This window comes from Lagopus muta, chromosome 5, assembly GCF_023343835.1.
Source record: "Lagopus muta isolate bLagMut1 chromosome 5, bLagMut1 primary, whole genome shotgun sequence".
Taxonomy (NCBI): domain Eukaryota; kingdom Metazoa; phylum Chordata; class Aves; order Galliformes; family Phasianidae; genus Lagopus; species Lagopus muta.
Window position 1 is genome coordinate 56,393,037 of NC_064437.1, and position 27,894 is coordinate 56,420,930.

The 27,894-nt window shown below is 45.1% G+C and overlaps 1 protein-coding gene across 3 annotated transcripts in view; it reads left to right on the forward strand.

Annotated features, from left to right (window-relative positions):
- Nucleotides 1-6,566: 6,566 nt before the first annotated feature.
- Nucleotides 6,567-27,894, forward strand: part of DUSP5 (dual specificity phosphatase 5) — a 57,591-nt gene continuing 36,263 nt past the window's right edge. Inside the window, exons 1-3 of one of the 3 annotated variants that reach the window (XM_048946195.1) lie at nucleotides 6,567-6,585; nucleotides 17,278-17,381; nucleotides 21,719-22,158. In XM_048946195.1, coding sequence (XP_048802152.1) covers nucleotides 21,870-22,158 — 289 coding nt within the window. In that variant the 5' untranslated portion in view covers nucleotides 6,567-6,585; nucleotides 17,278-17,381; nucleotides 21,719-21,869. Of the gene's footprint in view, nucleotides 6,586-8,286; nucleotides 8,507-17,277; nucleotides 17,382-21,718; nucleotides 22,159-27,894 lie in introns of those variants that run through there. The other 2 variants (XM_048946193.1, XM_048946196.1) reach the window with 2 other exon arrangements.

Sequence of the window (27,894 nt, forward strand, 5' to 3'; positions counted from 1 at the left end):
GGAGCACAGGGCAGCTCAGCCCAGGACAGTGTTGGAGGCACTGCTCAGCAGGCGAGCCCTGGATGGTCTTCATCAATCCCTTGACAGCACGGCGGCTGGCAGTTCACACGCCTTTTCCACTTGTTGCCTCCCACTGCATGTCCTCAGCCCCTCCCAAACAGACTTGAAAAAACAGAGTGCTGTCAGTACCAGTCAGTTCCCTGACAAATAATATAACAATATTCACCCAAACGGCATTATTAAGGATCACTGATCTGCTCTTCCTTCAGCAGGCAGGTAGTCATTTTGTGTAGCTTTGCTCAGAGGAAGGCAGATTTTAAAAATATCTTCCAGACTATGTCACGGCAAGGACCCCAGTACAAAGCAAGACTGTGGGCTGGAGCTACTGCTGTGGTGTTGGAGGAGCACAGAGCCAGGTGTGCTGCCAGCACTGCCCAGTGTCCTGAAGCCTGGAGCAATGGGCTCCAGCCCCCAGGGCTGGGAGGATGGAATCAAGCTTTCTTGAATGCATTTCAGTGTGCCAAAGAATCATTTCCCTCCATTAAAATCTTGAACTGATTTATGAAGTGAGATGCCAGAGCAAATCGCACGCTCCTTTGACTCCTCTGCTGAGTTCATCTTTTATCCCTTCACTAATTGGCATTTCTTTAAGTAGTAGAGAACCGTTGTTCCTAAAAAGGAATAGCGCACCTTAAATATTTGCTGATGCATATTTGAAAACCATCTGGCGTGAATGGATTTATTGGTGTCAGATGAGAACTCTCCTGGGATGCCAGTGAAGGGCTGGGAAGCGCTGGTGCACAAGTTTTGTCTGTGGGATCCCAGCACTTCCAAGGTAAAGGAACAAAGATCAGCTTTTTCTTTGAGCTGCAGCATCTGCTGGAAAGAGACTTAGCAGTACGGTTCCCATAAGGAAGATAATATTTGTCCTGTCTCAATGTCAAATTTGCTTCCCCTCCTATTCCCAGTTTGGTCTGGAGTTTGCATATCTCCATCCCCAGAGTGCTTGCTTTGTTTCAGCTCTCTAAAAGGCAGACTGGAAGATGAGAAATCAGATTTTATTCTTTCCTTTACCAAAATATTCTTGTGACTTTAGGCAAACAGTTTTCCTTGCAAGGAAAATTTGAATAATCTTTTATATAATGCAAGCAGTAGTCACCTATTTCATAGCACTATGGGGAAGTTGGTTTTGTTTAGATTCATAAGATTGATACCTGAGCTGAATTTGCTTAGACTTGTTAGGGGAATCTGAAGCTGAGACTTGAGTTCAGTCTGTTCATTTTCTTTCTGAAATTCTATTGAAGAGCTATTCAAACTGAACAGTCCTCCCAGCAGATAGGGGAAAAAAAGGGAAAAAAAAGATCTACGTTTATTCTGGAGGAGTAACACCAATTTTATATATAGATAGATATAGATATAGATATAGATATAGATATAGATTCATTCTCCAGAAATGTGTACACTTTGGCGAAAATGCTATTTTTGTTACAGAAAAAGATTTAAAAAAAAATTCCCTGGAAAGAACTGTACTGTGTTCATTGGATATTGCTGCGTGTCTTTGCTTCTCATCTGCAGTTGGAAAGGAGTACCAAACAAAAGCCTTTTTGTCATGAAAATCACCCACCAACCTCTGCCAACTGTCAGTCAGAGGAACAATAAGTGTGAGAACCAAACATGCCACCCACCAAAAACGTGTATTTGAGCTGGGTTAAAGGACAAAGAAAGAAATTTGCACTCGCAATAGTCCAACACAACAGCGTGGAAACAGCTCTGCCAGCACAGCTCCTTTCCCCCACCCCGTGGGGTGATTGGACCATCTGGATTTCTCTGGATTCAGGTTTTCAGGGGCACAGTTTCCATCAGCACCACCAAACGGAAATCATTTGTTCCCAGATCTGATTGCAGCACAGGTCATAACTGAGTCCTTGACTGTTATGGTCTAGGTTGGGCCATAGGCTAATTTGGGACGAACCAAGAATATAGATGGGAACAAATAAGAGAGAGGAATGTCATAGCTTGAAACTAAATTCAGCTGCAGCTCATAAATGAGAAATGGAAATCAAAATCCCCAGGCAGGCACAAAGGGTTTTGTGAGGCTGTTCTTGTTCACATGATGCAATCTCAAGGTTCGATGCCACCAGAAGGAATGACTTTTCACCACTTCCTTTCTCCTTCCTGGTGCCAGCTGATATGTCTGGGTATTGAAAAGTCCCTGATGACACTGCACCCTACTCACATGTCAGCATGACAGCTCCAAACATGATTTGGGTTGTGTCAAAGGTGCAGTTGAAGGGACCAAGAAAGCATCTATATCCAGTATATCCTGGAATAGTATAATTTGATACTGATACTGTAGTTATTGGAGACGGATTTCAGGCTATTCAAATCAGTCATCTGCTCAATAAGCCCAAAATTACAGTGCCATATGCTTGGTTTGCCTGAACGGATCAGTGAAAGGAATTGCCATCTTCAAATACAGTGACAGTTACCCCACCAAAGCAGTTTTAACAGGGAAGAACATCAACAGGGGCAGCTCAAGTGAGCTTTCAGCACTGGAACAGTGGACATTTTGAAGTTTAAAAAAAAAATAAATAGTAAATAATAATAATAATTCACAATAGAAGAGCCTCCTTTTTCCCTCTAGGTAAATATGCAAGCCATAAATAATACTGCAGGTATGATGCAATGCTGGGGTATTTTTGTCTCTGGCATTCACTGAGATCGGGTTTCTTGCTCTGCAGTAATTTCCAAATACTTTGGCATGTCAAGTCACAGGCACTCCCACAAGGTGCTCGCCTGACCTACACACACCTGGTGTAGTGTTCTAAGTGGGGGAAACGTGAGGAGGGGAGCGTGGTACCAGTGTGACCACACTGATCAGGGGTGTGGGCTCCTTCGGTTGTGTTTTTAACTGAGAGGGCTGTAATACTGTAAAGCTTCCTGCAATTCTGCTGCTGTTTTGTACAACGCAATACTTATTTCCATTCCACTGTGCAAACTGTGCCCCTGTGCTGGGTATGGGTGGGATTCCCCAAACTGTACGGAGTGTGCTGAGTGTGTTTTCAGATTCTTAGCTATCATAGCTTTGGTCATACTTGTGCCATTTGTAGCCAAGGAGGAATCAGTGACAAAGTCACTTTCTCAGAGATTCCCTTTAGAGGCCATGCATGCCAGCTGCAACTTTAACTGCACTGTCTTTGTCTTTCTTCCAGTTGCCCAAAGTTATCAGCTATATTCAAATCCTCTTCTGTTTTCAAAAAAGAAAAAATTGACCGCATCATTTCTGTGAGGCTGAGCTGGCTATTACCCAAAGATATTATATAAGAGCTGTACAGTTACTGACGAAACCAGCAGAGCCCACAGCAAGCTGCAGAGCTGTATTTCCTCCCTCTCTCCCTCTGAAACTCCTCTGTCGCTAAAGAAATTTCTCAATTTTCCCTGATGACAGAGCAATAATATACTGCTCCTTACAAAGCCAAAAAGCTGCTCATGTTCGGCTGGAGCACAAAAAGCTGCAAGCCAGGCTTTCAAAAGATAATAATGCTTTAGTGCAGCTACACACAAGACAAAAACTGTTTGAAGGAAGCAAGATGCCAGAATTAGAAATTCAATGCTGGAAAACAGCATGCATTTCCTGTCCCTGTGATGTTATTATATTGAAAAGGCTGCTGCCAGGCCAATACTTCTGTATCCTTCTTGCTAAATAGAGAAGATCTACCCAAATGTCCGCCTTTCTCTGTGTTTGCTCGCCTGTCTGCTTAGTAACTTTCAAATAATTGGCCCTAACAGAATTGCTCTGACGTAATTGTAAATAAGCGCCCTCCTGAATGAACCTCTACCTGATTCATGGTGTGACACTGAATCCCTCGCTAGTTTGCTGTGTCACTACCTCAAGTGGTGTGCTAGGGGCTGGTAACTAAATGGGTGGTTAGGAGAGATCTCCTGGCTCACTTGGAGTTGTGGACCTGATGGAAACAAACCTTAATGTCAGAATCAAGGCTAGAGCCTTTCTCCTCATGGAACGATTAAGAGGAAAAGGCCTCCAAGATCATCTAGTCCAACCACCAACCCACCACCACCATGCCATTAAACCACGTCTCTCAAAATCGCCTGGGTGGACACGGGTACGAGTTGAACTGTTACCTTGTCTCTCTGGAGAGAGGGCTGGCGAAAGCAGTTTCGTCCACATCCCACAGTTAAGAAACTGTGGCCCTGGGGACAAGCACAGCCGGCCGTGCCGAGTCACTCTCTCATGGCTTGGCTGTGCCTACTGATATGTGAAATGTGCAAACGGCCCCCACGGAGCTCCTTGGGAGCAGCATTTCCACACTGCAAGAAACTGTCTGCGCCCCTTGCACTGACTGGCATCTGTACTGACAGTCTGAAAGGAAATGCCTGAGTGGCTCACGTCTAAGCTATGTCTCTGCTAGGTGAGACCATCTGGACAGAGCTGAATCATTTGCTGAAAGGAAAGCCCTATGTTCAGCCCTATGGGTAGAGAGCATCAGGGCTCAGGACTCTGAAGTGAGTGCTGAAAGTATGGTTTCAAAAAGCAGAAAGAAGTAGCTGTTTTGTTTACCTTGCAGCTTTCCCTTCTAAAGAGGATGACGTTCATTTGGGAAGCAAAACAATAAACCATGTACTGGTTCGACTTGCAGCTTTAGGGTACAATGTTTTGCATCTGATTTCTGGTGACCAGTGAACTAAGCTGGGCCATTTCTTTTCAGAAGTGCAGAACATCCGTGATTAACTGGCATCATTTAGACTCCCACATTCTCTAAAATTTGGTCTTTCCGGATCAGTAAACTCAGAAACCAATTTCTGGTGCTTCACATCAGCTCAGATCTACAGAACTGCCCACACTGATTTTCACTATAATGGAAAGGATAAATCTGACATCACTGAGCCTCTTCCACTAAAATTCGGCAGCCTTTACTCATGTGAGGTGAGAAGGAGTTGTGTAGTGTATTATGTTCTTCTTGTACACCTCCCCCCCACACACTCACACACACTTATTTATATATATATACAATCCCCAAAGACTTTTTGTCTCAGCCACCTTTTAAAGTAAACTGCTCTACCTTGGATGTGTTCCATATCAAAGCTGGGAAGCCTTAGTACACACAAAACAGGCTGGATTGCAGATGATGAAGCAAACGCTTATTTTACCTGCATTTATTTTTTGGTTTGACAGAGAGAACTTTCAGCACCTAGACCTGTGAATTTACAGGTGGTAATATTATGTTGCTACTGCAGTTCAGTTTGTTTCCTCTATGTAATCTCTAATGTTTCTCATGAAAGTTCATCTCTGAGGTAAGTGTACTCAGTGGGGACACTTGTGTATGTACCACTAGCCACCTGTTAAGAACTAAATGATTTCTCCTCTGCCAGGAGTGTGGATTCATGTTTTAGATCTGTTTCAAAAGAAGCAGTCCTGTCCTCCCCAAGCACCAGGCTGCATCTTCCTGCCGCCTCTCTTCCCAGTGCTGGCACTTGGGCTGGAAAGGATTCACCTCCTGCCTGCCTGAAGACATTTTACTTTCAGGGCTGTTTTTCAACTGGATCAGCAGGCAGGTCTGGCACAGCACCAAACCCCATGATGACTGGTACCCACACAAGAGAGCTGATGGCAATATGTGGCAGGAAGGAAGCAGACTCAGATTGGTTTAAACTGACCATTAAATCCTTTAATGAAAGCTGCTAGTGTGTGTTAGCATTGATTTGCCTTCCGTGCATGTCATAGCCATCCTATCTTCAGGTGCCGACCAAGTTTCCTGCTCAGACTTGTTTACGAAGTCTCCTCTCCTACCTGCTGTAGAGAACCTGCTGTAGCAGGGAGCTGGACTCAGTATCTCTAGAGAACCCTTCCAACTGCTATGATTCTGTGATTCTGTGACTTTCTTGCTAAGGTCCAGCTGTGGTGTAGCTCACGTCGCACTGCAGAGCTGATGGGAGACTGGTTCTCATCAGATTGGATCTATCTGGGGATTTACACTGCACCCCCATCCTACGGTTTCACTTCTTGCTTCTGATTCAGAGGAATTACAAAGCCTGAAATGAAAGTTAGCTGAAACTGTGACAGCCCTTCATTATCTCTTTTCTTTTGGTAACAAAGATGTACAAAAGTCCGTCTGTGAGCAGAGCTGACATGAAGGGGCCAGGATGGGTGAGGAAGCCTTTAACAAACACCAAACCAAGCTGCTGTACCACGTCGGGGGCAGATTTTTGGTTTTTGGTTTTTGGTTTTGGTGATGTCCGCGAGCTTATAGGGGCAACTCCTGCCTGCACGGCACTTCGTGCTCCAGGAAGTGCGGCGCGTTTCGGCGGCAGGTGGCTAGGTGGCGCTGGGTCGTGCTGCTGTCCTTGCAGGGGGGGACCAGCTCAGGATCGTGTCGAGGTGTTGATTTAGGGTGTAACAGGAACAGCTTTTCTGCACAGACGTGACTTTGTGAGTCTCTCATGCAGAGCTGAAGAAAGAGGAGTCGCTGCTCTTTGTGCACCTTGCAAGCTGCGAACAGCTGTGACAAGGGACTCGGACAGAGCTCCTGTAGTGTTTGTGGCCATGCAAAGTTATCTGTTGAGTCTGTAAGTATGTCTGTACAGGGTGCCTCTTACAGGGTCACCTGGTGGGGAATGGCTCTACTTCTTGTCTCTTCTAGGCAAGAAGTTTCAATAACAGTGGCCAATGTCTTCAGTGAGATTGCCACTTCCTTTGAAGTGCCAGGGGAACTACTGGATGTTCCTGGCACCCACAGTACCTTAATAAGCAAGGTCTGAGTGCTGTGCTGATCATGGCCTGACATCAGTGATGGGACACTTTTCTCCTGCAACACATTTAGATTTTTCTCACCACCTGGAGCTATGCAAAGCTGCCATAACTGTGTAGAGAAGACTTTTCCCCCTCTATCCTGAGGGATTATGTTAAAAATACGTGCATATTCTGTGTGACTTTGGTCTGATGAAAGCCCATGGCAGCTGAGCACAAGCACAGGTATCAGCCAGGGGCTGAAGCCCAGCCCAGTCTGAGTGCTCCAGCTGGGCTCCTTCTGCAGGCAACAAATGGGGCAAGATGAGGCATTCTGGATGTCAAGAAGCCCTGCAAAATGTAAGAGGGCTCTAAAAAAGTGTCCTTGCAGAGCTTTGCCTTGCTTGCATCAGTCATCCCTTCTAGGTGCTCTTTCCTGGCATAACGTTGGTGCAAATGTGTCGCTTGCTTAGCGCTGTAAAATGAAGGGAATTTGCTTCCTCTCTGACAGCTGAGTGATGTCTGCAGCCTGCTGTGAAACCCTCTGGTGACTCACTTCTCTCCTGAGGGGTTTCCACTGATAAATTCACAAAACTATGTTCGTGGTATTATTTGTAGGCCTCTCCCACTCACCGTGTCCCGCCACGCTCTATTTGCCAGAGCACAGGCAGAAAACTCCCTCTGCCAGAGGCTCTTTCCTATGCCTCCCCGACACCTCCAAGTTCTTGGGGGCAGACACAGCTCTGAGAACAAATTACCCAAAAATTTGAAGAACTCAGAGCAACTTTTCTCTGTTCAGAAGTTAGCTGAGGGAGCAATTGAAGGTCTCAGTGGAGAGGTCACTGAGCAGAACCAATTCTGTCTCTAACCAGGCTGCAACCTCTCTCCTTTGTTTCCAGAGTCCTTTGGCACAAATAAGTAGTAAAAAGTCTCTGGGTCCAGAGAGAGCATTTCTGTCCTTTCTCTTAATACTTTCTACTGGTTTTGGTGCAATACGCTTGGGACTAAAAGCCTACACCTGCCTCTCTTAGGGGCCGCATGTCTTCAAGGGCTGAGTCACACAGCAGAATAGCTCCTTGGATATGACTGAAATAACACAAAGAGCTTAGCAAAGGGAAATGGCATTCCTGGTGGGAAGATCCATGAGGCAGTGTTGCAAAGGAAGTGGTTGAAACCCACGTGTTGTGTCACTGCGGGCTGGGCTGAGCAAGGCACTGGCAGGAAGATCCATAGGCTGCTCACAGATGGCCTTTGGGATTACAGTGCCTAAGCTCCGTGGCTGAAATCATTCATTTTCAAGGGAAAACTGGCTGAAAAGTCCTGAGGCAGAGCAGCCCAATGAGGTACTTACCTTTTCAGTGGCCTGAGCAACATTGTCAGCAGGGACATTCTTCAGAGCGTGCGTAGAGCTGAAGTCCATCAGTAGGTGACCCCTTTGGTCCTGTCAGCAGGAATTTCTGCTGCCTCAGCCCCAATCCAGCCCACTCTCAGGCAGTGGGTTAGGGTCAATCATTAACCTCTTCTGGCCCTTACTCCTCCAGAGGCTGGGAGCACAGGCTGCATTGTGCTCGGAATTCTCTCTCTTTGAGGGAAAGGCACAGCCTGGACCAACCATGCCTGCGTCTCTCCCACCCCCAGTTATCCCACAGCTTTGTTCCCACGTTAGAGCTGCAAAGAGGAAGCAGTGAGCTAGACCAAAGGCATTGCTGTCACTTAGTCACTTTGGCCATAAACCTCCTCCTTCCAGACTTTTGTGGAAAGGTGAGTTTTCCTGAAAGATTGAGCTTTTTGTTTCAAAACTGGCAAATAGAGAAGCATGCAGGCAGTGGGACCTGTCCTTGGGGTGGGTGTGCTCTTTCTTTAGACTGTGGGTCAGAGGTGGCTTCTAAAATCAGTGCACACAATGGAGCAGACAAACTTTTTCTCCTTAGGGTTTGTCTGCACAGGGACGTTTACCACTGTAATTATACCTTATGTTACACCAGTATTTCCACCCCATATGAATGTCCTTATTTTGAAATAAGTGTGTCCAAACAGAGCTACACTGGTGTTTTTAGCAGTATAATTATGCTAGCAAATTCTAAGTGTAGACCAGACTTTCGACGCCAATGTCATGTTACAGGGTGAAAAGCACTGCTACAAACCACCATTATCTTCTGATAGCTAGCAATTCTGTGTTGACTTTTGCTGTTACTTATTTTCACCATCTCGTCTTTTTTTAAACTCTTTCAGAGCCATCTTTAATTATTTCAGTACTTAAGATCCACTTTCCCCTCTTCTTCCTCCCATCTGAAATGCACACTCTGATTTCGATGATGATCACAAGTGCAGTTAGAAAACCTAGCAGCTCTGAAAAGCAAGTGCAGGACCTCATTATACACAAGCCCCTTTGGGAAAGGCATGTATAACAGGTAGCTCACTCCACAAGCCCAGCAGCGGTGCGTTTATCAATTTAGACTCAGCATTATTGTCAGTATCTTCTGCAGATGGCAACAGCTTGTTCCATGTGAGAGGAATGGGAAATTTCCCAGCACACGGATGCCCTGATGTACAAGTTTAATTGAGACACCTTTAGAAGGACTCTGTCATTAATTAAGAATCACAGTTCCCCTCAGGATATTGATGCAGGCTGTGCTTACAATGTGTGCAAAGCCACGGCTCTCAGAGAAGTGTTTGGAAGAGTAAACAAGAGGCACGTGGCATCCTGAAATCCTCCACCTGAGGAAAAATCAATGTTGCTTTCCTTGCAACGCTTACGAACATCAGCACCCAGCAGACAGGAAATCTTACAAAAGGAAAGAGCAATGATTTAACAGATCATTATCTGTATTCTGTAATGGACATACGGCCCTTTTGGCTGGGCAGCATGGACATGAATTAGTAACCATGGCCCCAGTCAAGGGTATGCCTGCCAGTCACTTTCCTTGCCAAGGCTTAAATGCTGCTGAGATGGTCCTTGCTAATGCGTCTAAATGGCTTCAGGAACCCAGCAGCTCTCCAGCACGGCTGAGCTGCCATATGACTGTCTGCATCTGACCACGTAGCTGCTTCCTGTGATAAGGGACGGGTTGTGCTGGCATCTGCCTGTATGCACAGGCTGTGACGACTGCAGCCAGAACAGCCAAGTGAGGATCTTTTCTGAGAGGCAGAGACTTGCACAAGGTCTCACAGTTGTCTCATTTCCCATTTGTCCCCTCTTGCGAATGTGGACACCTGGGCTGGGGCGGGTTCCCAAAATCACACCCATGCAATCCTATCATCTTGGGTATATTTTTAGTGAGATGAGAAACCGTTCATAAGAAACCTGCAGGGTCAGGTGTCTGCTGCTAAAAATCTTGTGAAATGGAGATCTGAAAAAGAGCTAAAAAGCTTCAGGTATCCAAAGCTTCTCTGCTTTTCTTCCAACTACATTCCCGGTCCCACAAGAAAATCTTGTTACTTTCATTCAAAGTCTGACTTCCCAAAGAGCAGAAAAAGAGCTCCTGGCCCTAAATAACATTCACTTAAGCCTGTCAAAGACAGAAACTTTTTAGGGGAGGCAGTAGGAAACACTGAGCAGAATAATTTAAATCTTATCCTGCTGTGTTGCTGTATTGCCCTCAAGGGGCTGCTGGGCTTCGTGACTCAAAGTCACCACTCGGAGGTTGGTTGGTGCTGCTGTCCTCGGGGGCTTTTCTCTGGGATGCAGAGAGTGGAGAGCCCTTTTTGGGGTGTTTCAAGAGCCCATCCTCAGCAGCTCGAGAGTTGTCACAGCCACAAGACAGGGGTCTCTTCTGTGGAAGAAGGCAGTATGAGAGACATACTACTGAACCATCTTGTTGAGACTGTGTCACCCTGATAAACCACTGATCCAGAGATATGATACTGCAGCCTGGTGGCTCAGGTGTTTGTATGAAGAATGGATGCAGGTGTCAGTGATGGCATCAGGCCCTTAAGACTGTGCTGGGAGGAACAGTGGGTCAGCTGCACCTGAGTTTGCCTGCTTAGGAGAGGTCCTTCCCACTTCAGTTGTAGCTGGGTGGTTGAGTGGAGGCTGTGCTGCAAACACTAAAATGCCCGAGTTTTGGTGAGCACAGCCTTTGGTGTAAAGCCACTGCTGAATAATCTAAAAACAGAGCAGATATTTCAGTGAGAGAACAACATTTCTTCCACTAGTAGATGTCCATGTGATCCAAAAGCAGAAGTTGAGCTATTGGGTGCGTTTAAGGTAAGCTGAAAGGCCTTCAATCTCCAGGAGCAGATTGTATTCTAAAGCTTTGGGAATGAGGTACCTAGATGGAGGGCATGGCTTGACCTTGGTACTTGCAGTCCTTTTGGGGGGATAAAATTAGTAAAATAATCTAACTTCATATATTTGTACTGTGTGATTCAAAGGTCTTTGCACTTCTCCCTGGTGACCAGCAATAGATCCAAAGGAATGGTGCAGAAATATGTTAGGGGTGGGTCAGGTTGGGCAGTGGTCGTGGTCCCAAGTTGCCGCAGTTCAGGAAGTTTAGGCAATGCTCTCAGATGTGAAGTTTGATTATTTTTTTTGGGGGGGGGGGGATGGTTCTCTGAATCCAGGAATTGGACAGTGGTGACCCTTGTGGGTCCCTTTCACAGCAGGACACTTAATTAAAGAATGCACAAGTACATAATCAGATGAGCTAAACTTGCCCGTTTTTATCTCAGTTTGAATTGCTATTTAATATCACACATACTCAGATCTACAGGTGTGGTTTGTTCTTCTCTGGTGATTGCTCAATACAGACTAGATTTTAGTGCAGGGCTGTAGTGAGAGTCCCGGGGCTCCTGGACTTGGCCCAACTGTATCTCCAATAAGTTAGAGATGAGTTCAAAAAGAAAGGCAAGAGTAGTTACAAGAGGAACCCACCACCTCAGCAGCAGAACTGACAATAAACAATGGTTATTTCTTCCCTGTTACAGGTTTTGCAGGATGTCCTAATTACCTTGACATTATTAGTGCGGAAGTTGTGCTCTATCCACCCACTAAGTACAGGAAACATGCCCAGTCTGTAATTCTATCCTTCACCTCACATGCCTCTGATGGGATGGAGTCGGAAAGGAAACTAAATAGCCTGGAAAGGTTAACCAGAGACAGAGAAATTAACCCTTTCATTTTCTCACACTGGAAAGTGGATTTGGTGGGTGGTGCCGTAGAGGGAGACTGTTTACTTCCAGAATCATAGAATCAAAAGGTCTAAGAGCTATCATAGACCTAATCTTAGCCCATAGAATAACACAAGTCTTTCAGTCTGAAATCTGATGTATTTTTATTATTTTTATTTATTTATTTATTTATTTTCAAGTGAGCACAAGAGATGCTGTTATGCAGCCTATGTTCTTTAGGTATACTCAGAAAGCACTCAGCAATTTCTTAGTATAAACTGATTGTTAATTAACTTCTTTGTGTTGTGTTATGGGCATGAATTGTGAAGGGTTATATAGATCTGGATGTCCTGTTTGAGCTTTGAAAAGGGAAGCAATGAGAAGATACTCATTCAGGCAACAGAGGCTTCAGACAGGTTGAGTCGTCTTGTATCTGTTTCAAACGCTGCTCTAATTTGTTTCTATAGGACAATGAGGATTAGCTGAAGGTAATCTCTTTACAATGGTTAAATTAGTATAGGTGAGTCTGTTAGTATCAGGATCGTGTAAGTGTAGAAATAATTGTTTAAGTCAGAGCAAAGGGATGGGCAGAAATACTGGAGAGTGGAGTGAAATATGCTTGTAGAAATGTTTATTTCCTGTTACAGCCATCCAGCAAGAGGTAATGACCGAATGCAAATAATCTTGCACCATCTTACTTGCACACCAAGTATGTGCACACGTGAGACCCTGCACAAAAGGATTGGCTGCATATCTATTAGCTGAGCTCAGCTTTTCGCTGTTCACCCATCCTGTATCCTCTGTGAAGGAAGAGGCTGGTTTATGAACTTGCTGTATTTAACTATGCCATGTCTTTTTACAAGGCACTGCGGTGTTACAAATGTTTCCCTCTCCAAGGGGTCTGGAGGGGCAGGGATGCTTTTTGTGCTCAGCTCTGAGGATTGCCGTAGGAGGGAACTGCAATGCAGAAGGTTGGCTTTTGTGCTCACTTGTTCTGTGTGTTTCCCATTCAGACATAAAAATCACTCTGCTTGAAATTGCCCATCTGGTCTTTGTGACTGAGGACAAAGCCATAAAAAATCAGGATAGGTTCTCCTTCCCTGCCTATTCAATACCATCAGCACTGAAGGCAGGATTGATTTGCCGTAGCAGGGTAGGAAGTCGGGGGAGGGGGGGAAGAATGTAAATTCCCCGAAATAGTGGAAGTCCTGAGAACTTCAGGACTGAAAATGTGATAATTGAGTTACTTTAGGGTTGGAGTTTTTCTCAGCAGTGACTTCACAAAATTGGATGTACATGAAATGCTCACTTTGAAACCATGAGTTGTGGTGTTTGTGCTTTGTGGGTGGTTTCCTTCTTTATTGTTGTTTTGTTTTTGCTTTTTTTTTTTTTTTTTTTAAGAATTTTTTTTTCCCCATCCCACTTGATAAGACTCATGTTTGAAAATGCAAACTCGATAGGAACAAAAGTTAACATTTCTGAGCTTCCTGAATTGCCTCTGTGATGTTTCTGTATCTCTGCTGATATTGCAAGTAAGGATGCTGAGAAACTGGGAGGAAGAAGGGGCCGTCATGGTTCTATCCTTTTTCTTTTACTTGACTCCAGCTTCTCACAATCTCAGCCCTCACTATTGTGTTCTGAGAAACTTGCAGACTAAGCACCTCCGGGTGATTCAGCTGACATTTCTGTTTTCAGAACTTCTTACTAAGAAAAGGAAGGGGGGGAAAAAAAAAAAGAATGCAGCTCTCTGGTGGCAAACCTTTTTCAAGGACAACAGACTAATTTCGTAACGCTTTATTTGCATTTTGAATCGATTGCTCCTGTCATCAGGTGACGGGCAGAGCTGGAAGAACAGGCTCCTTCCTGCCAGTTCCTTTTGCTAATTTGACAAAGGATCTTCTGGGCTCCAAGCATGTCCTGGAGAAGCGCAGGTCATGTTTATTTTCCTGCTCCTCCCTTCCAGCAAAATGGGAATTGTAGGAACAAGTGCCAAGAAGGCTGTGGGAGGAAGGGACAAGGACTTTGCACGGTGGCTTTTTGATGGCATGGTGTGAGTGCCCCAGGTTGGTTCCCTGACTGACACGTCTGGGCTGCTGCAGGGTGATGTGATGCAAGAGCGGGGCTTGGAGAAGAAATACAGGAGGTTCTGGAGGCTGACAGTACTCTCGTGAACCTGGAGAGCAGGTGTAATGGGTTTCAGCCAGAGACTAGGGAAATATGTCAAACCAGAAAGGCTAATTAGGATCATGGAATCATTAAGGTTGGAAAAGACCGCTAAGATCATTTAGTGCAACCGTGAACCTATCACTACCGTATCAACTAACCACGTCCCCAGGTGCCACAAGAAGCTGAAGAAGAGCACAGTACAACAAAACCCAGCTCACGTTATCTTTTGTTAAAGACCAGACTACGATTTCTCTCTTTGGAGCATATTCTTGTTCTCTGCTCTTGAGCCCTTTGCTGCAGGATGTGTTTGCGGTGCCAGATGTGAGCGTGATTGAGTGGGGATGTTTTAGTACAGACCGAATGAAATTCTCCACTTTCCTCCCATGAACATCTCTGAGACATTTGCAGCTTTGAAATGAATTGTTACTTGAGTTCCCTCTTTATTTCTCTGGAACTCAGCAAGGGAAGGAGCCTCTTTATGCTGGGAAAAATAAAGCAAAATAAATGAACTTTCCAGTAAAGCCACAAAGTGTCAAATAGTTATTAGTCACCTCAGGGCCAGAGCAGCTGGTGGCTGTTTTGGGAATGCACAAGGGATTTTCTTTTCCACAACCTGCGGTGGTTCAGTCACCTCTTGCTCGGTGCAAGGCCAGAGCTAACTGCAGGCTCCTAACTTTCTCATGTTCATCAGTCCCTGCCTCCTCCCCATCCAGCTTCCCCTTTGTTGTCATTGCTTTCCCCACTCGGTGTCCGTCCTATTCTTAGCTCTCATTTATCGATACTGTGCTGTTATTGGGTGACCCAGAAAGATGTGCGTTGTAGGACTGGTACCACAGCAGCTGCAGGGTATGCTTTCCTGTTTTATTGACCTCTTTTCCTTCTGTGCTGTGAAAGCATACAGAAATATCACCTTTTCATTCCCCAGAGCTTTCAATCTGTGATGTTGGCAGTGCAGAAAGATCATTTTACACCCTTTTTTGACCAGTCTGTTTTCTCCGTCGTTAGGAGAGATCATGCTGGTTAAACAGTGATGGTGAAACCAGGAGTGGATTCTCACGTCTGTTTATGATGTCTGGAGTGTACTGAACTCTGAGCAGGCTGAGCTGGCCTCTGAGCAGAAAACCAGAAATAACAGTGCATTTGTGTGCATGGCTGCCCTTAGGGTGGACTAATCCCATAGGGCTCAGAAGCATGGAGGAGAATTGGAAAGCCATGACTTAATCCTCACTGAGATTGAGATATTTTTGAATAGTGGCACAGTTCTACCACCATTTCTCGTTCACTCACTGCTGAAGTTTGCTCTCATAGCTCACAAAACTTGGGTGAACAGCAGTGGTAGTTGTTTGGGTTTTTAAAAAATATTTCTCAGCAAGGTGTAGATCTTTCTTCCTTGTTGCTGTTAACTCCTGACTAAACCAAGTGGGCACTTGGACCCCTAAGTGACTCTTGCACCCTTTCTGTAGACCTCTAAGACTCATAAAAACCCTGATTAACGTGACTCTTTCATGTACAGGTATTGCACCTGTCTTTATCTTTCCTCTTGCATCTGTCCTACCAAGACGTGTGGCTCTGTAGTCCCTTGGCCTCCTCCTTTTGCCCTGAAGTGGGCTTGGGTGGCAAGAAAGCTGTGTGGCATCTCCAAGCCATGCCCATGGGGATGGAAAGTTGCCATTCAGTCGTCATTTGGAGGGATGCATCTTACCCAACCAGCTGAATGTGCCGTTGGAATAGGTTAATGGACATGGGTAATTGACTTTGTTGTTTTTCTAAGTGCTGCTGATGGCATTCAAAACGACCCAAAGCAGGGTGAGGTGGGATGAATGGAGTGGGGATGGACAAGAACTGGAAGTATTTGTGGTTAATGTGATAAAACAGAGTGGAAAGCCTTTGAAGACTGGCTTTGGTAAAGTGGGGATGCTTGATGATTGCATTTATCTGTAGCTCTGTTGAGAGGGATTTAAGAATGTGTTCTTCCATTATGTTGAAGGCACATTTACCCACTTCAATTTGAGTGCCAAGAATGTCAGGACTTTTTCTCACTGTTCATTCCCTGATCTTCTCTGGAGAACAGAGACATGCAGAGAACTCTTCTGAACATCCCTGCTGCTTGGGGACATGACAACTCTCCTTATTTCAAAAACCCCTAACCTAGTGAGACACTAGCAAAGCCATCACGCTTCTGAGACGTTGTTGGTGTTATTTCTGGACACTGAGCCTTTCTTTTCTTGTGTTCACACAGGATTCTTTCCCAGCCACCTGGTTGCTACAGGGGAACTAGGGGAAACTGACAAAATGGGTGATTTGTATGTTATTTAATTTTCAGTTCTGTATTCATAGTGCAAAACAGAGACAAGTCCTACCTGCTCTCTACGAACAAGTGGGTAAGCTGGTCTGGACTGGGAACACACCTTGGCCAGGTCAGAGGTTTCTCCTCTGTGTATTACAAGAACCACTGATTTCAGGTGGAGTCAGAACATGAGTTAACTGTGCAGTGGGGAAATATCCTCAGAGCAGCTCCTTGGGGTGCTGTCGTAAGTCTTCAGTTGTGGAAAAACAGGGCAATCAGACCTGAGTTTCTAGTGCTAAGGTTGGAATGGAAAGGTGTTGCAGCAAATATGTTTGTTTTTTTTTTTTATTTCATCAAAAAAGAAGTTACTTTTGAAGGTCACCTTTTAAGAATTCCTTAGTTGTTCTTGTCCATGTGGTAGGCAAGAAGCAATGCTGTTTTCTGTGAAAACAGTTCCACAGAAAGGGAGCGTTTTGTTTTCACATATAAACAAATATATTTATACAAATCTCTCTGCTGGAAAGTCTGATTATGCTGGGCCAAGCACACCATATATTACAGAGGTATTAATTGCCTGCTCGGTTTATGCAGTCACATGTTATACACACAGTTACCCCTAGCAGTCCAACAACGGCAGTGTTTTCCATCCCAAAGTGAGCATGATGCTGGAATACCACACTGGAGAGGAACGTGTGAGGAACAGGCCTGAGCTGTGTTAAACCAATGATTTAACATGACTTAAAAAGAAAAAAGCCACCCAGGAAAACCGGATGATGACATTTGCCACCATTCAGTTAAAAAGTCATTCTTTCCTGTTTTCCGGTGAGCTCTGGGCTTTCCAAGCTCACTGCTCTGTGCTGGGATGACTGACTCATGAACCTGATAGGAAAATGCACCTGTTTTTAGCCAGAGGTTAAAGCAGTTCTTTGGTTTCTAGAGTAAACAAAGGATTTATTTCTGTCCTTAACAGCTACCCTGCGAAGCCCAGGAGCACAGGAAAGCTGGCGGGAACAGAGAGCTTTGAGCAGAGTTTGCTGAAGTCAGGAGGGCTGTGAAGTCTGTGCTAAGATGATGGTAGGTGTCAGTGGGATCTGGCCCCTACTTTTTACTGAAGGGAAAATGGGAAACAAATTTGTTGCAGTGATTGGGTTGGGTGCTGGGTGCTCCGAAGAGCTGGAAGTGAGTGAGGCACGTTCTTCTCTTTGTCCTGAAGCTTTCCATATGCATCTTTGGCAAAAGAGCAACTGTTTGTCACAGAGAGTGATGGGCACAGAGGCATTTGAGGCTGCAAGGCTGATTTGAGACCATAATAAGAACAGCCCTGGAAGTGGCTAGAATATTTGGAAATGGGAGAGTTAGATGTATCGTGGAAGTCAAGAGGTTTGGTTAACTGAGTCCTTTATTAATCCCAAAGTGAGAAATGGGAAGGCTTGATCTCTGCACAGTACTGAAAAGTGCAAAGATGACATTGGATTATTTCAGGTCAGCACTCAGGATGGTATGGGCGCAAGATGGATTTTAGTTTTTATTTAACTGGATTTAATTACATGTGTGAACTTCAAAGTGCTGAAAGCCTAATAGTTTGTGACCTAAGGTCTAATTTAAAGAAACAACAGCAGCCTAAACCTTAAGCTTGTTTGTTAGACCATATGGCATGAGTGGATTGTGTGATATTTCAAGTAAGGATGTACGGAGCAAAGTACCCTATGCATCCAAAGCATTTACCAAGATTTCCAGCTTTGCTGAGAGGAATCTGCACACCGACCTTGCCTGCCCTCCATCCGTGGTGCAGGAGCTCAGCTGGGACAGATAGGAGAGAGGCTTTCTACTCTGAGAAATCTGCAGTGCCCTTAGACCACGCTCATGCTTTTGGAAGAATAGGAACACTTGAATTTTCGGTGTGAAAGATGCATGTGACAAGGAAATTCTAAATCTGTTTAAGAAGAAGAGGAGATCTTCAAAGGCTTGTTATCCTAATTTAATTTTTGTTTTGATTAGTGCTAACACATTTTGATTAGTATTGTGAAAGCTATCTATTTGCATTGCAGGCTGTGCTTGCTTTCAGAGAACACTGTTCTTGGATAAAGGCTCTCCTTGTGGCTCCTAGTGAAGCTTGTTAGAGCTACCTTTAAAAACTAGAAATGGTCATAAAAATTTGCTTCTGGAACTAAGACCTGCTGCTGCATGGCTAAATGTATCTGCTCGTGGGAGGTGTTTGAAGGGGAAACAAAGTTTTTTAAATGGTTTAATTATGGAATAAGCAGAAACGTTGAGAAAGGGGAATACAACTTTGGTATGCCCCTACTTGAAGTGATTGCAGCAGTTCTGTCTGTCACAGAATGTCCATGCTGTATTGATTCACAGCCTGGTCCAGCTCAGATGAGAATGGTTGATGTAACAAATCACCACCCAGAATGTTTTGTATTTCCAGTGCCTGTTTGGTGATTGGCATCCACACTGAGCAGCTGCTCCAGGTGCTTCCACTTTGAAGATGATCAGTTCCAGACCCTTGCTTTCATCTTGGTCGCATATCCGATTGAAAGGACCTTGATGCAACAGTGTCTGTTTCACATTTAAAATAGAACTGTTTAAAAGCTGCTTAAATAATTTGTATGTGTATCCAAGAATCTCAAAGCTTTGGCCATATCAGTTAGTTTTTGAGACAACCTCATGAGGTGCTCTCATTATCTTCATTTATATAGGACTTCAATGATGCACAAAGAGTGAATGTTTTGCTTTGTGTCAGTTTTGTATCAGGTAAAGAATACCAGCCCATGCCAACCTTCATGAGTCATCCCAGCAGGCTGACAGCATCCAGCTGCTTTGTGCCTGAAGCACAAAACCCATAAAAGGCTGTGGAGTGCAGCCCAGGCACAGCATGGTGAGGAAACCTTGCTGGTGCTGACACATGGAAGGAGACAAGGAAGGGAATAAGGAATAAGGAAAATGAAGAAAGCACAGTGGCCTCAGCCTGGTGCAGCTGATGGTGTAGTGCATAAGCGACCACTCCTCTTATAGAGTAATGCAGTGTGGAAGTTTCTCCAGGAACACCAACAGAAGGAGCTAATTCTTATCTCCTGTGATGGCCTTACCGCTTTTACATAATCTGCACACACACCCCTGCCATCTCTCCAGCAGCTTCCTGCTTGAAAAAAGCTCCTTGTTCAGTATTATGCCCCTCGCATGTTCTTAATTTCCTTGTGCTTTATTATAGTTTCATATCCACTTTGTCAGATTTCATGTTATTTTCCATCTTCCTTAACACCCCATTTTTTTGGGAGAATTTCTTTTTTCATCCTAGAAGTGTTGCATGCTTTAATCACATTAGCTTACCTTTTCCTTACACTGAGCCTGCTGTACAGCATCTTCAAGCAGCATTACATCATCTGTAAGTGCGTTACTGCTTCTAGCTGCTCACTTCAATGAATTTCCTCACTTTCATGTGGTTCCCTTTTTTAAAGGTAAACATTGAATTTGACAGTCTTATGACAAGAAGAAATTTCTTCTTAGCTACATCTTACAACAGATCCTGGCTGCCAGATGGGATGAACTTGAGTATAATTTATCCTCTTCCTGTAGATTCTCTACCTCCACAAAAATGAGGCATTTCAGCTAAGGCATGAAAAATGAGTGGCTGTGTCACGTCTTCTGAAATGCATACGGATAGAGCAACACATCGGGGCTTGCTTATGTACTTAAGGGGCTTAATTGGGGTTTCTCTGTTTTCCACTCCTCTGCCCTTTTTCTATCTTTTTTTCTTAACAGAGATTTGAAAGTTTCGACCAAGTGAAGCATTCTTCCAGTTTCTTCCTTCCCCACAGCCTTTAGTTTAAAACTCTTCTGCAATTTTAACTCTGTAACAGCCAGCTTCTTTCTATGCCTGTGGCCCACACTACGTTCCTCTGTTCCCTCACTGTAGCACTGTGTGTCATGGATGCTCCAGAGCGGCGTGGCTCTTTCCCAGGAGATAAGTGAGGGCTTTTTGCCTATACAACAGCTCTGCTAAGCTTTCCCATGCTGGGAGGGAAGGAGGGAGGAGATCCGGTTTCCTCTCTGTCCGAGCGCCAGCCCTGTGGCACTGCTGGGAACATCCGAGGGCATTGTGCAATCTGCAGAGGTGGCTCTCCGTGTAGCCTAGCAAAGCAGCATCTGATAATGGCTCTCTCTTTGTTTGTATCACACAATCAAGCTCACGATCTCTCCAGCCCACGGTGTTCTGTCCTGCGAGGCTGAGTGCAGGGCTGTGCACGGTGCAGAGCCCTGCAGTGCTGCAGTCAGTCAGTTGCTTGCCCTGAAAGCTATGTAGGCATAGAGCACTGGAGGCCCAGAAGTGCCTACAAACTGGGAGAACTCAGAGAGAGCAGCCCTGCAGAGAAGGGTTTGGGGGTCCTGGTGGACAGGAGGCTGGATATGAGCCAGCAGCATGCTCTTGCAGCTCTGAAGGCCAACAGTATCCTGAGCTGTCAACAGAGGGGTGGCAGCAGGGAGAGGGAGGGGGCTGTGATTGTCCCCCTCTGCTCTGCCCTTGTGAGGCCTAGAGATCTGTGTGTGCCATATCCCTGGAGGTGCTCAAGGAGAAGTTGGATGGGGCCCTGGGCAGCCGAGCTTGTGGGCGGCACCCAACCCATGGCAGGGGTTGTTAGTGGATGGGCTTTCAGGTCCCTTCCAACCCAAGCCGTTCTATGGCTGTTCAAGGGCAGGCATAAGCTGTCTTGGCTTCAGTTCAGTGGAAGTGCAAGTTGCATCTTTTTCAGGAGGCATGGGAAATGCTTCTGGAGCTTAAAGACAAGCTTATCAACTTTGACTTCTAAGCAATGCCAGATTTAATTTTCCAAAGGTCACAGAGGAGTTTTCTTCTGCCATCTCCAAAGGCTGTGACAAATGTTCCCCTAAGAAAGTAACAAATTGTTCAACACAATGCACTTAGTAATTACCTTGCCATAAAGGTATTTATGGCAGGTATAGTAAGATAAACCAGTTTGCTTCCTATTGTTTTTCAAAGAAAAAAAAAAAAGGCTGTACTCATTTTGTGGTGAGTTTGAGGGATAAATATAAACTGATGTCTTCATTGAATGCTTTCATGGCTCTTAAAAGATATTTATAGGCTATCCCTGTCAAAGATCAGGAAATGCACTCATTTCAGTATTTTTGCAAAATCGTTTGAGTTGGAAGGGACCATTAAAGGTCATTCAGTCCAATTCCCTGCAATGATGAGAGGCACCTCCAGCTCTGCGGGTCTGTATCTACAGGTACACGGGTATTCTGTGTATCTATTCTGGGTAGCTATTTAAATTTTATCCAAAAATTGACCTTGAAGTATTCTATTGTTGCAAAGTCAGTTAAAGTTGTCCATAATACATGAATTCAGTACCTTTTGTGAATGTTCATTCCTATCTGGTCTGTATTTACAGGATCCTGCACTAATCTGCCTGGTATCACTGCCTCCTGTACAGTGCTTTCACAATGCAGACACAGAGCAGCTCCTGTGGTGGGCATGGGAGCCAACCATGCAAGAAATGAAAAGCAAAGACTGTACAGTGTGTTACTGAATACAAATGCAGCATGGATGTTAGCAACACAAAACTAAATCAGTCTGGCAAGAGGAAAGCCAGCCCTGGACTTGCATCAGCGGCGCTGGTCTGTGGGTTCCAAGTGTGGCATCACTGCAGAGCCGGTTGGACGAGGCTCCCTGACCTCCTCTACTTGGCAGGCTTTCCTCTGCATTTTTGGGTGAGAGACAAACTAAACTGCCCTCCCCATCCCTCCAACTGGTCCCAGTACATCCCGGTGCAGGTGTGCTGGCGGGCAGGGCGAGGAGAGATTTCATCACTCCAGCATATCCAGCACATAGGTAAGGACAATCCACACAGTGTTTTTCACCAGCATGACATAAAAATGAGGAGAATGGGGAGAAACAGCTGCAGTGATGCAAAGGCTGTCTGTAGCTATGGAATGGGCAGGTAAGAGCATCTTTTTTGTAGAACAGGCAGTGTAACAGCTCTGGAGCATGGATCCCAGTAGAGCACCTATTTTGGGGGGCTGTGGGCTCAGACATAGTCCCATTCCAGAGATAGCATATCCACAAAGGATTTCCAGCTTCTGTCTGAATATCCTGGTATGCCTGTGAGAGCAGATCCTTCCTCTGAACTGCCTTTGGCTTCACAGACCTCTGGTAAGAGCGAAGATCTTGGAGGTAAAACATCAAGAAATAGGTGCAAGGAGAGGGAATCTGTGGCTCTGCCACCAAGTTCTTTTGCCATCTTGTACAGAACATTTCTCGTATCTGTGCCTACGTTTCCAATCTGTAACGTAAAAATAGCAGTGCTTCATCTCAGCCACGCACTGTAGTCCTAAAATACAAAATCTTTCATAGAAAGCCTGCTGATTACCCAGTTAATGTAGAGTCTTGCCCCATAGGGCACTTTTCCTCCTGTATCTGCTTCCTCCTTTGTATGGACTTTGCAGTGGTCATCTGTAAGGTAAACTGTGAAATCTTTGTGTTATGTATGTTTGTGTCCAGCCTTGAAACGTTATTTCATTCCCTGAGGTGTGTGCTGCTGTAAGGCAAATGAAATGTCCCAGTCCCCTGTTAATTACTCATTAGGTAAGATTTAATATGTGTGTATGTGGGGCTGGCAGCCAGAAGTGGATACACAGGGATGGTCTGTGAGCCAAGCTTCTACCAGCTTTAGGGCAGGGGTGGTTGAGTAACTAGGATGAAATGAATAAAATAAAATGGTAAGACCATTAGTTCTTTGCCCCAAACTTAACCCAACACCTTTCCTTTTCGTCACAAGACCAAACTTACAGTTCACATCAGAAGGCTGGGAGACCTGGGGTAGATTCACATACCTTCACAGAACAAATCACGGGTCTGGACTGAGCCAAAGCATCACTTGGGACCCAAGTCCAGATCTCACCTGTGACTGTTAGTTCTACCTGAACTTTGATATGGTATTGAAATTGGTATGGCCTCTGGAAAAAGTTTTAGGTTCTTCTGTTCATTACAGACATGCTGTTCCCTGTTTGGTACAAAGAGTGCTGTTTTTCTGTTAGAAGATACAGATTTCCTGGCTGAGTGAGGAGGGCAGCATTAGCCACACCAATTTTGACAGAGAGCATTTGGAAATCCAGGTTGATATAGGCACGTGGTAAGGAATGGCAAGCAAGTACATGGTGGACAATAGACCAAAGGAATCAAGTGAGTGGAAAGATATCTGGCAGCTAGTAATGGGGGGCTGATGAGGCACACGCCCTTCAAGGAAAACTCTGTTCCTTTGGGAGTCCATGCCTCTGCTTGCTGATACAATGACCTGACACTGGTGGGATAAGCTGGGCTTTGAAACTTATTTAAAATGGGTCTGATGCAAAAGAGCTGTGCTCAGGGCTTTTGGGGAGCACAACTTTCCCATAGGTTGTAGCATCAGGGGTGTAACAAAGGAGAAAAAAGCCAGTTATACTACAGCTCTCTGGGCTCTGGAAATTGTGCCATTTTTGCTTTTCCTGCTTTCCACCATCTTCTACTCGCTCTGTCTCTGTTGTTCACCCACATAATTACATAAGATATCGCCAGCTAAAGCTGCATCTGCCTCCTTAATGGATGGCTCATTATCAAGGGAGGGAAACAGAAAGGGCAAAAGCTTTTGTGTGCCAACAGCACTGCAGAGATGTTCATGTGCATTACAGGAGAAGGAAAGGGTGTAACCTGTCTGTCCTAATTTATAGCCAGATGGGCTGAAAGAGTCAAGGTGTAACGAAGGTCAGTGTGGCTGGGAATGAGGTGGAAGCAGTGCAAAGTTTCTCTATTGATGTAAAAGCAATTAATTCTCCAACAAAGTCTCTGTCTCATTGGGCAGGACAGAGCAAGGCTGTTCTGTGTTTGAGTACTCCCACAGCTTTGATCTTTTTTTCTGGAAAACTAAGCTTGTAGAGAGTGTCTGGCCTTGTGTGGGGTGATGCGTTGGGCCATGTGGGGCTGGCCTTGTGGGGCGGCAGAGCCAGCCTGCTGCTCTCCATTCCATGCTGTTCTGGAAAAGTCTCCTCATGTTCCAGTTACTGCAGTAATGCCAACACACTGCCACAGTGCCTGGGGCCTGCTCAGGAGTGCTGTGAGATCACTCCTCCTCATGACAATTCCCATATTGTTTTGGCCACAGGAAAAGACTTGTAGCTACAAGGAAAAATGAAAAGGCAAATGAGAGAGAACAAGGTCTATCAGAAATCCATCTTCAGAGATCCCAAGGTATGACAATACATAACCATTTTTGCTTGAAAGCAAGTCTTTAGCCTTGAACACATATCCCATTCCAATCAGTATACTGTGGCAACTGACTGCAGACGGGTTTTTCTTTTATTGATGCTTAAAGCAAACAGTTGTGATGAACTCAGCACAGAGCTGTGTTAATGTCAGGTGTCTGGATGGGTTTCAGAAAAGCTGATGGCAGATAGCAGGGTATGGTTTGATCAGGAGGTGGGTTTTGCGTTGCTGCCTGTGCTGGGCAGGAGACTGGAGGGTTGTGGGGGGCTCCACCAGCCATAACATCCATGATGATTGCAACTGTAGTTTCATTTCATCTCTCTGTCTAAGTAACCTCCTCCTTATTTTATTTTCTTTATTTCCTCTGTGCCCCAAGCAGAAAATTTAAGATTCCAAGTTGCATTTTGAGAAAGCTTTAAAATGGACTTCTTCATTAGGTGAGATGACCCTGAGCGTTGGTAACAAAATCTGCGGGAGGCAGGGGAGAGGGAAAGAGGAGACTGCTCAGTAGGGGGTGAGTGCTGATGACTCTAATGAAGTCACAGTGTATACTCTCTTCTGCTGACTTGTGCCTCCTCTAATTACTTTCTGAATCCTAAGAAGCTGAACTATGCCTTGCCCGTTCATTATGTCCCCCACGTTCACTCTCCCCAACAAGCAGTGCACTCCCCACAGTCCCTGGAGGCCCTTTGCTGCTGCTCTGGTGCACCAGGCGTGTTTGCTCTGCGTGTTGATGTTTGTGTTTTCTGCGCTGCTGGTGTTTTCCAATTCCTTGGAGCAGTGAGGATGCTGCTGACTTGTCAGAATTGCTGCAGGATGCTGACTCGAGGTTACTGCCTATGGCCTCGTTACATTAACAAGGGATATTTTGAGAAATACAAAAGATTAGGTGGTTATTTTCTATGGGAGAGGGAGAGGAGAGAGAATGAACGTGTGCGAATGAATGGACTTCCCCCGCAGGTTTTATTACATCCCTTCACTGCTCAGAAATTACTGCCCAGCTCTCTCCCTGCTGTTTGTTAGATGGCCTCTGGTTTGCATTCAGGCAATGCAGCCCTTCTTGAAGAGCTCCTTATTCCTATCCTGGGGCATCTGGGTTCCTGAAGTGGGCACAGCCTTTACAGAGCTGGCAATGGGATTTGCAGCTTAGCATCATCTTAAGGCAGATGTAAGTTAGGTCTGCTCTGGTCTTGTTCCTTCCTTGAAGCCAACATTAGCACTGATGTGAGGGAAAGTGAGTCAGTCTGGAAAAATGAGTTGTCAAATAAGTAATGCTGCGAGGAAAAAAACGAAAGTAATTATTTCCTTATATGCTTGCCTTCCAAAAGTAGCATTGCCAACTGGAGGGATGTGTGGCCATGGCTAAGGCTAAGGAGAGGGTGGACCCCCTCTTCCCTGCTCAGATGGGCTCTCACCCTCGAGGGAGAATATCAAAGGGGAGGATATAGCCTACAAATTCTCTATCTTAAAGAAAGGGGACCTTTGCACAGCCCACACCTCTGAATCAAAGGGAACATCTTCGTTCCCTTCCTCCCTGTTGTCAGGCTATTGGGAAGTAGTTGACACAGTCCTTATCAAAGGAAGTGTGGTCTTTTTCTCTGCTTGTCTACTCAGTGTTATTATGTCAACAGAGATCAATAAGGCGACACAAATCCTATCCTATTACAAGTATTCAGCAGCAAATGAAGCACCCTTGAGTTTAGCCTATTATCATTTCATGCAGTTTACAATTAAAGCCTTAGATAAGATTAATTACTTTCAAGGTGAGCCTTTACTACTGTCTCCTTAGAATGGAGTCTGGATCCGGTGGAGCATGGCTTTATGTCACTGGAAGAAATCACAAACAATTCTGTAGTTGGATTGAAAGGATTTGTTTAACAGGCCTTGTGTTTCTTCTCTTAAATTTCTCTTGAGAGAAAAATAACTCCCTAGCAAAAAGCATAACCAGCACAAATAGTGAAACTGGTTAAGAATTACCTACTTTTCTACTTTTAGTTCTCCAAGTATAAATATTCTAGGCACCCTGACCTTCTTCTGAAGATGAAATGCAGCAGTACTCCAAAAGAAAGCAGATGTAAGTGCTGGATGGAGTGACTGGATTCCAGCACCTATTTCTGACAGCTCTTTTCCATACAAAAAGCTGAGAGAAGGGAGAGGACAGGACACTAAATTCCACTACAAAACACAGCTGCTTATTTATCTATTTGTCATTCCGCTGCAGTTGAGTGTTATGCCCAGATGAAAGAAACCAGCTGGGTGCAACAAAAGCACTGGGCACTCTGCTGATGGAGGCACTGCACAGCAAATCCCAGCTTGCTACAAGGAATGGGTACAATCAGAGTTGTGTGGGATGGAGGAGATGCCACTGTGGCTCCTGCTAAAGTGATAATGGTGAAAGAATTGAGCAGGCTCTCTGGTCTGCTTCTATCTGTACACCTCAACCACAGCTTTGAGCAGAAGGGATGAGTAGTATGGTTGTGCCTGGCCTTACAACGTGTGGGCCAGGAAGCATTAACTTCAGAGGTAAGTGCTAATTTTCCCCACATGGGAAAATCACCCCTGTTTTGAGGCTTCCTACTGCCTGCATTTTTCAGTCCTGTCAACTAGAAGCCTGTGCTCTTGCTATTCACTCTTAAGGATCTTAGATATTGCTCTGATTCTCAAGAAGATGGGCTTTCTGCAATACACCCTGTATCACAAGATTGCGGTAGAAGTTTTGTTTAAACTACTAAATTGTAATACAGAAAAGTACATGAGTTAGGGGGAAAGTGTGCACTTTCCCATTCTGTGATGAGCTCTTTCCCCTTTCTGCAATGAACTCTGCTTCCTGGTTACAAGATCAATAAGCAGTTATCTTCTCTTTGCTGAAGTATCAGCAAACCCTCCTCCACAACACTGAAAATGTTTTGAATTATAAAATGAAGGGTGAGGTTTTCCAAGCGTGAATGGGGGAGCAGAATGACTTGTCCCTAACACAATGAGAAGGGACAGGATCTCTACTTCATCAGGCAGCCCTCCTTGGGATAGCATAGCTGGGACCCTTCAGACGGTCATGCATTGGGCAGCACAGGACATCAGCTGTGGGTGCTGCTGTGCACGGTTAATGAAGAATCTGTTTCAGTGACACAGAACTCCCAAGCTGCTCAACTGTGGGCATCTGACTGCAGCTTCTTCAGATCCCACAAGTCATCCCTTCAGTTCACAGCTCTACCTGACAAGCAGCTGCAGGGCTGATAGGATTCCGTGAGGCATTGTCAGCACCGTTTTACTGCAGATTTGATTACACATGGAGCACTCACCTCGTGTAGGCTCCCCATGGCAGGAGGTGTT